This window comes from Nylanderia fulva, unplaced genomic scaffold (genome assembly GCF_048542155.1).
Source record: "Nylanderia fulva isolate GAGA-0341 unplaced genomic scaffold, ASM4854215v1 Scaffold3, whole genome shotgun sequence".
Taxonomy (NCBI): domain Eukaryota; kingdom Metazoa; phylum Arthropoda; class Insecta; order Hymenoptera; family Formicidae; genus Nylanderia; species Nylanderia fulva.
This window is the reverse complement of record NW_028190368.1, coordinates 555,492-564,158: the sequence shown is the minus strand read 5'-3', so window position 1 is coordinate 564,158 and position 8,667 is coordinate 555,492. Positions and strand designations below refer to the sequence as shown.

Genomic DNA, 8,667 nt, shown 5'->3' with positions numbered 1-8,667 from the left:
GAAAAAAAAATTTGGCCCATGAGGGGATCGAACCCGCGACCTTCGCGTTATTAGCACGACGCTCTAACCAACTGAGCTAATGGGCCAGTTGTATGAACTGGTCAACATTTGAGTTTTGTGATTCACATTTTTTGTAAAATATGTATGTTGTATAATAAACTTATATGTTAAATAAAAAGATATATTCTCGATACAAGATATAAAATAAATATTAGAGCAGTTGCCTATCGTTCAGCAAACTTTTCATCTTTTATTTTAACAATGCTACAATTTTTATTATATTTGAAATATCCTTAACTTAAAAAGTTTATGTATTTTTTATTCTTAATAGAAATAACTTTTGTGAGTGAATTGAACAGAATTTATATCAGTAATTTTGTTATAATATATATGTTTGTTATCTACCTCATTTTTTTGTTTAAGAGATTAAAGAGAGTGATAAACATGAAGACTCATACTATTATATATATATTATATTTATATTATACAGTTTCTGCACTTATATAACTTATATTAACTTAAAAAATTGGAATAAAATTTGTTTAAAAACACGAAATTTTAAATTTCTTGACAGTCGGTCCATAATCATAATCTTCCTCGGATTCAATCAGACTGGTACTGATAGTATCGTTATGTTTATATTGGACAGCTAATTCTAATACATCATCACTGTCTTCGCCGGAGCACACATTTACATCTGACTCTATATCGCTTTTTTCGATCTTGGGATCAGATGTATCAACACTTGAAGTATTATCAAAATCACTGGTGGAATCAGAAATGTCAGATTGAAAGTTTGGCAGTTCATTACAATAAGTTGAGGAGTCATTAATCTCAAATCCACTGTTTGACGAGTCACCAGAGTTTGTAAGTACATTATTCTCATTTGTTATTCCCTTTAATACTTCTGTTCCTAAAATTTGTTATATAATTAATAATTCCTATTTATATCTACAATACTTGAATTATTATAAACAAACCTGTGTTGGTGGTTTGCGTGTTTAAAGTTTCTGTAATTTTCATACTTGTAGAATTTGACAAATTGATGTTTGAAACTTGGGTATTATTGGATCTTCCAAATGATATGATGAGTTGAGATCGAAATTTTATATAAGATTCTACCTTTTTGAAGCATATTTTGCACAAAACTGCATTATTTACTTTTGATATCTGAAAATGGAAAAAAACCATTAAATTATTACATAAACATATGTATCATATAATGCATATAAATTATCATATACAATACTCACCACATATCCAGTAATTAATTCGACAGCCTCTTTTAGTATCATGCATTTATCAAATTCCTTGTTTGCATTATTTTCCTGTGACTCGATCAACAAATTCTCATCAAATATATCTCTGTGATTATCATTAGACAATTGTTTACAACAGATGCAGTAGGTATTGGACTATAACAGACAAAGCAAATATATTATTCTGTACCTACCTCAAAATTATCCTTATTATTAAAACGCTTTCCTCTTTATAAATTATTGATATGACTGAAAATGTAAGGAAAAATTAATATTTACCATTTTTTCAGTGATCAAAAATTGACAATAGAGATCCAAAGGCAAAATGTCCAGTAGATGTCAAACTTGCAGAATATTACGTGCAGAGAGATTAATCCATAATCTCCCCTCAATTTTAATCCAAAGAGTCAATTATGTACTCACGCGAGAGAAATTCATCGACACGTGCGCAGCAAAACACCGACAACCAAAATAAATCGTATAACGACCGCAGGCGGAAGATCCATTCTGCGCATGCAGGCAACACATGTATACACGCGTACATATACATATATGTCAAAGTGGACGAGAAAGAAAGAAGGACGCTCCGTTCATTTGGTACGTCACTTCTGCGTCTTCTTCAAGGCCCCTCTAAATATACTCCAATTTCACTTTGGAAAAAAAAATAGATGAAACTATAGTTCGACCGCGATATATCTATATTTATTTATGTCTAAATGAGGATCATAAAGCCAACCTTACCCGACACTGCGATCAGCAGTGTTCGCAGAAGCAGAAGAGGCGACAGGGTGACGGACGTGAAGACCTCGCCGAGAGGAGAGGTCAAGTTTAGCGAGCGGTGAATGGTTCGCGCGTGAATTATGGCGAGCCGCGAGCGTAAGGTAATCGACGACTCGTACGTCAGATCGTTGTTGATGCGCCACTTGTGTTCTTCGTCGTCCGACGAGGACGACGTCGCTGGGACCGCGGTCGCCGCCGACGAGCCAGCATGCCACAGGAACGACGTCGTACTGCTCGATGTCCACGTCGTCCGACGAGGAGAGGGTGACGGTCCGCTGCCGGGACCCGTCCAGGAACAACCGGCTGTCGCCAACGTCCGACAGGAGTCGGCCCGTCGACCAGGCGGCAGGTTAGGTTTATAGATTATTTTCATTAGCCTGTCATCTTCGAATTTGGATTTGTTCTTTATTTTCTGACCGTAGACCTGCCTTTATCTGCCGCACTCTGTAATAATTGATTGTCAGCAACCGCATGATATAAATGAGATCCTGAAAACTTCTACTCGTAGAATTATTTATAATATTTTTCTTTATTAAAAAGAACCAGATCTGCATATTGCCATAAGCAACTGCATAGTATAAATGAGATCCTGAAAACTCTTACTCCTAAAATTATTAAATATAATATTCTCTTTTATTAAGAAGAATCTGCATAGCCGAAAAAACCCAACAACAAACATTGAAATCATCTTGCAATCATCTTATCCAGTACAATTTTAATTAAAGAAAATTAAGAACAAGAAATTAATAAACTAATAAATCAGTTGCTGACCGAATGAGTGGAATCATTAATCCAAAATAGAAGAAAAATGCGAGAGTGAATCGAGAAAATGCTCTAAAAGAAAATTTGTGTTTGCAGGTCAGGATACGTCGTCACGTCGTGACAGCAATCCCTTCAGTTTCAAGGCCTTCTTGAAGAACGGAACCCAGCAGACCAATTATCATAACACTGGAGCACGACCCAAGATCTACTCGTCCCCCACATCGAGTCCAGGCAGCGTTTTTGATAAAGATAACACTGGAAATGTTTATTCGGCTCGAAACCCGACGGAGTTGCCGGATTTCGTGCAGGATCATCTGGTCATCGAACAATGTTATCTGAACCACGAAGCAGCTCAGCCTGTATTGCCCGACGTGGATAATTTACCGGATTTTACGTTGAACAGTGTGGAACAGAGGCAATCCCGACTGCGAAATGAAACCAAGAAAAACGATCCTGAAATCTTTGGCGATGATCTACGATCGTTCGATCTCACAGATACGTTGCACAAAAACTCAACACACAGAGATCATTCTGGGTCGAATGCTATGCATTCGAATCACTTGGACTTGCCTGTGTTTGGGGACAGGCTCGAAGAGAACACCTCTTATCTTTCTCGTCCTGAGCACAGAGGTATAGCATGTATATGCATACAACATGTAATATATTATGTCAAATTATATTGCTGTAAAGTTCATGAAGATGACAGCTATTTTCTGCACAGGGTTTCCTTTTGATTTACCATTACCTTTTGGCGAATCTAATTCCAATGGAAATGCGACCACGCGAGACGGTGCTCTGGCAGGAAACGAAGCGACTGTTCATAAATCTTTGCCAGATTTCTTAAGCGATGGACCTATATATAATAGATCTGCAGACTCAGAATCTGACGGTGCGAGTATGACAGAATCCACAGAAAGAAGAGTAAGATTGTTATAGCAAAAGAATTTAATGTATAATTATTGTATGGAAAAAATATATTTACATTTTCTGCAGCTTTTACTCGAAAACGATAGGTTACATCAACAATTAGAGACAGCTCGAAGGCAAATAAGCGAGAAGACTGAAAGGTGATTGCAATTTGCTGAAATAGAATTTATTGATCATTATCATATACTATCATTAATTATAAATTACATGTTAATTGCAGGATTCGTTCATTGGAGGCAGAATTACTGTTTAAGAGGGAAATTGAACACGAGGAAACAGCGCACTTGGAAAAGGCGATGGAACAACTCGAAAATAACTTAAAACGAAATACAGTAAATATATACACATATGTCTATATTTTAAGTAAGATATAAATTGCGACTTCTACATTATATGCATATATACATGCATACATTCGAATGTGTATGTGTGTAAAATATATATAATAAAACTCTTTTATTTATTTGTCTAACATTATTTTATTATTGCAGAAGCGAGCGGTTAATGCTGAAACGTCCACTATCACGTCGCTGAAAAAGAAAATTAAAGCTTTAACAGTTAGTATTAAAACATTAACGTACTGTGCGATCAATGTAAAATCAACATATTGATTTGTACAAATTATTTAATTTAGGAAGAAATATCTTTACTACGATTAGAAAATGATAAACTTCGAGCTGGCACCTCGACTGCTGGACAAGGCGAATCTAATACTGGTACTGCTAAGACGAATCGCAATGTAAGAAGACTCTCCCGTGATCTATTCGCGGCTGCATCGTCGGCTGAAGTATCTCTTAGGTAACGAATTACTTAACTCATTAAAGTAATTCTCATTTTAGAAAATTTATAATCATTATAATTTAGAAAAAAGTACTATCTGTGCATGCGTGTCCACAGGATTTTTTCCAGAGGAACATTATTAAATTTTATTTTTTATCTTTTTGTTCTTAATTTTTGTTATTTTCATTTTTTTATATTAGATATGCAAACTATCCTATTCAAAAGGAGAGCATACGCTTAATTTTTTTTACTGAAAGTTGCAATTGCTTTTGTGAGAAATTTAAGTGAATTATGCAATTTGCTTTTTTGTTTTTGTTTACAGACAGTTAATGTCCGGTGTTGATAATCTGAGAGTTCTTGCATCGACCCTCGAAAATATGGATAGGATAGAAGACTGGACCAAAGACTTTTTACCTGATTCCGACGAGGAGAATGCCGCCGGTCCTGCAGTATAACTCTTTCTCTCTTTCTATATATATAGATATATATATATATATATATCCCATTTTATCACTTTTTCATATACTCCATCAATTGTAATAATTTTGCTGTGTGTCTACTGATCATTACAGTGACAACATAATTGCGCAGCAAACGTTGCGAACGCAACGAAACGCATTACTCATTATTCGATTGTTGTTATCTGTGCGTTCGTTATTTTAAATTACCACCTTTGTTGCTGTCGTCCATACGAATATTCTGATGCAAGATCACTTTTAATCCGCGTATGTATAAATACAAATCTATTTCTTAAATATTTATTATATATTTTTTACATATTTATTCTTGTGATAGTTTGTGCAAAAATCTACTCACTTGACACCATGACGATGCAAAGATAACATTATATCGGCGACTTTTCTCGTGATTAAAGAAATATATTTTTTTAGTTATATATTGTACGTAAAATACGGAAAAAAATATATTTGAAAGATGCTCTAAATCTCACGTGATATTATCAAAGCAGAAGTTGATAGAACGCTAAAAGTGATCTCTTGCATGCATTATGCAATACAGCATCCGATGTAAAAGCCAAAATATATTTTTGACAAGCGACCCTCTTACCATGTATGTGTATACATGAGGCTTTAAATAGAAATACGAAACAGATGTACAGGTAGTCTGATTCTGATAGACCATAAATTTATCGATAAGTTACAGATTATACAATGACATGTATATATTTCCAGTACGATATTTATTTTTTAATCGATACTGCGTGTGTAGATGCACATGCAAAGTATGTTCAGATGTGTGCGAAATGCGTATATATGTACTTTGGTATTAAAAAGAGTTGAATAACAATACACATATGTACAATTGCAGATCAAAATCATTTATAATACTTGCTTTGTTAACTTTTTTATTTGGCATTTTACATAAAAATAAGCTTCAAATAAAAAAGTTAAGATATATATATATATAGTATGATTGCTAGATCGTTTCATAAGAAAATCCAGAAAACCCGAGAGCTTTCTTTCTCAACATTAAATCTTAATTATTAAACATAAGAAAATTAAATTAAAAATGAATATTTCAACATATATTTTTTTTTGTAGCAAAACAATGAAAAGAGTGTGAGATATATAACAATGAAGCATATAATAAATTAATGAATCGCCAAAATTATTTCAATAATTTTGTACTTATAATGTACATCTGAGAAAAGAAGTAGCAGAGATAAAAATTCTATAAAAATCAAATGCCAAAAGAAGAAAGTTGAGCAATAAAAGCTAAGTATTAATAACATAATTATTGAAATTCTTCAAAAATACTAAGTATATCGGTTTGTGTCTCAGTGTGACTTGTTTGCGTGTTTAGCCATCTGCAGGCTCCTATGGAAATGTTACAACCAGTCCCGCAAATCAAAGATTTTGTTTGGGTCTCGGTAGAAACTGTTGTGTCGTCGTGCGACCAAGCGGTCTGAGTTTGTATATTCGACAGTCCCAGATCAGAGGACAGCATGTCGTTGCAAGTCTGAGTGCATGTATTACTATACAACAATTGCTCCATGTTATCCAAGTTATCTGTAGTTTGAGTCTCGATATTCGAACTTAACGTGAATGATCTCGATAAAGAGTCGGAATAAAAGTACGAAGGCGAAAAGGCTTGTTCGGTTTGCGTCTCTATGCTGCTAAATCTATCGTCGAACGTCTTCGCGGTCAACATAGGATCCGTTCGAGATATACCGTCGGTCGAAGCGAAAGGATATCCCTCGACGACTGTCGACGCGTCCTCGGCATAAGGCAATGTCATCAGCGCCACAGTGCTCTTCGATACACACTGTATTAAAGGATTATGGCTATGCTCGTAGAGTGTCTCGAATTCCGTTTGAGTTACGTTATCGTTAAATGCCTCGAACATGTCTTTCTCCGGTATCGTTTGTGTGCCAGACGTATTTTTCTCCCAAAAATCTTGCAAACCCACATCGTGGCAAAGAGGCAGCGGACTAGCCGGGAATAAATTCGTTGATGTAAAGTTGTCGCCGAGATTGAGGTCTTCCTTAAGCAACATGTGTTCCGATTGTTTCGACAATGCGCGACGATATTTCTTTCCGAGATTATACACCTTCGATGAGTCTTTGTTTGCTTGCGACGCCTGCGTAGTTTGAGTTTCCATTGATTTTCTAAACCTCTTTTCCTTAGTTAAGTTATTAGTCTGCGTTTGCTTGGATATTCGACGTCTCGCATTACAATGCGAGTTATTATTATTGAGTTTCGATGGACTTGGTATCTTTCTGCTTCTCTTGTAATCATCCGTTTGTACGCCGATGTCAGAGGTGCTTTTCGCTGTGGTACCTATATTTTTGCCATCTTTCTCAGATTTATCCAGATTAGGTAGGATTGCAACAGGTTTGCTTACAATTTTTCTCGATAGAACAAGTTGTATCGTTTTGGACTTATGTCTGCAAGATATTAAAGATATATTGGTAAACTTTTTATCGATTAAGACTATAGTAATCATCATGAAAACATGTAACAAACATACTTTAATGAATTTTTATATTTCTCTGTTATAGTATGCAAGGATCGCTTTGCATGCGTAAGCAGAGCTTCGTACGTAGTATAAATCTTTGAGCAAGAACACTTGAACTCTATGCCACAGACCCTCATGTGTCCTTCCTTGATGGATTCGGTGGAGAAACTTTTACTGCAGCGATCGCATAAGTAATTTTTTTCCGCATGAACTTTCAGATAATGCTGAAAGAATAATTCGCTTTATTACTTTCTCATTTCTTAATCTAATATGAATTATTTTTTTTTTATTAAGCAGTTATAAATATACATCATACACACTTGCTTTAGGTACTTCATGGTGCTAAAGTATCTCTGAGAATTGACAGCGTAGACACATGACTGTACTGGACAGTGGTAGCGCACGTTCTCCTTCGCGATTTTATCCAATTTCTTACGCTGGTGCACCTTGAGATTGTGCAACCGATAACGCGATACGTTCGCGAAGACGAGACTGCACTGTTCACACTTGACATTGTTGTTTATCACGCTCAATTCCTCCGGTGGTGGACAAATCATCTCGCACGGCAACGCATTGTTGTCCGTCAGCTGTTTCCTCCTCGACATCAGAGATTATTTTGAGGCGCACGATTTAATACCCTATCGTCGGCGATATATCTGTACTGCTATATAACAAGTATTTTTCTTTTAATTATTTTCACCAGTTAGTGAAATACGTCTTCGACCTTGTATTGAGGTTATATGACGACTCGGTTCTAATACCAATTATTTCTTAATTATTTAATTATATAACTTTTCCAAATCTTCTTAATGGTAAAGTTAAAAATAATTTTAATCTTAATATCTAAATATATCTCACTATTATTCAAATTTCTATGCAATGCGTATACATTTAGAGGTTAGAAAACCAATGTCGCGCTTTCATATTTTTAGTAATTATGATTTATCGAGATTGATTCGTCTAAAAATGAATAAACTCCCTTCAATTCCTTATTTTTCTTCTCTCACCTTACTTGGATTCGATGCTATAAATTACAAAATAATCGCATATTTGATTGAGAAAGTTTATTTACACACATCGATAATACCGGCTGTTATTATCGATACATCGATATAGTTTGACAGTTCACCGTCCGTCAGCTGTCAACTGGCGCTGACGTCGAGAGACAAGCGCGCGCGCGCTC

General features: G+C 35.3%; 3 protein-coding genes and 1 non-coding gene across 8 annotated transcripts; 1 reads left to right on the top strand and 3 right to left on the bottom strand.

Moving 5' to 3' along the window:
- Positions 1-12: 12 nt before the first annotated feature.
- On the bottom strand, positions 13-86 carry TRNAI-AAU (transfer RNA isoleucine (anticodon AAU)). Its single transcript has one exon. It is a non-coding gene; the product is annotated as a tRNA-Ile (tRNA).
- Positions 87-457: 371 nt separating this feature from the next.
- On the bottom strand, positions 458-2,346 carry LOC114936235 (uncharacterized). 4 transcript variants are annotated; one of them, XM_085484560.1, is made up of 5 exons: positions 1,996-2,346; positions 1,683-1,909; positions 1,254-1,415; positions 981-1,170; positions 458-913 (listed from the first exon to the last, which is right to left on the bottom strand). In XM_085484560.1, exons 2-5 carry the CDS (start codon positions 1,785-1,787, stop codon positions 543-545), a joined length of 828 nt encoding a protein of 275 aa, XP_085340686.1. In that variant the 5' UTR covers positions 1,788-1,909; positions 1,996-2,346; the 3' UTR covers positions 458-542. The 4 variants fall into 4 exon arrangements, with proteins under 4 accessions (XP_085340686.1, XP_085340685.1, XP_085340687.1 ...); XM_085484559.1 differs by having other exon boundaries at positions 2,001-2,346; XM_085484561.1 differs by having other exon boundaries at positions 1,539-1,909; positions 2,001-2,345.
- On the top strand, positions 2,085-5,815 carry l(3)04053 (lethal (3) 04053). Its single transcript, XM_029308368.2, is given in 9 exon segments — positions 2,085-2,278; positions 2,280-2,388; positions 2,898-3,431; positions 3,523-3,722; positions 3,795-3,868; positions 3,949-4,060; positions 4,220-4,285; positions 4,363-4,526; positions 4,831-5,815. Coding segments are annotated over 9 exon segments (1,551 nt in total). The 5' UTR covers positions 2,085-2,119; the 3' UTR covers positions 4,964-5,815.
- Positions 5,564-8,624, bottom strand: Asciz (ASCIZ zinc finger protein). 2 transcript variants are annotated; one of them, XM_029308286.2, is made up of 4 exons: positions 8,492-8,624; positions 7,805-8,148; positions 7,497-7,708; positions 5,564-7,413 (listed from the first exon to the last, which is right to left on the bottom strand). In XM_029308286.2, the coding sequence occupies exons 2-4, from the start codon at positions 8,087-8,089 to the stop codon at positions 6,261-6,263; spliced, it is 1,650 nt and encodes a 549-aa protein (XP_029164119.2). In that variant the 5' UTR covers positions 8,090-8,148; positions 8,492-8,624; the 3' UTR covers positions 5,564-6,260. The 2 variants fall into 2 exon arrangements, with proteins under 2 accessions (XP_029164119.2, XP_085340680.1); XM_085484554.1 differs by having other exon boundaries at positions 7,805-8,145.
- Between the last annotated feature and the right edge of the window lie 43 nt (positions 8,625-8,667).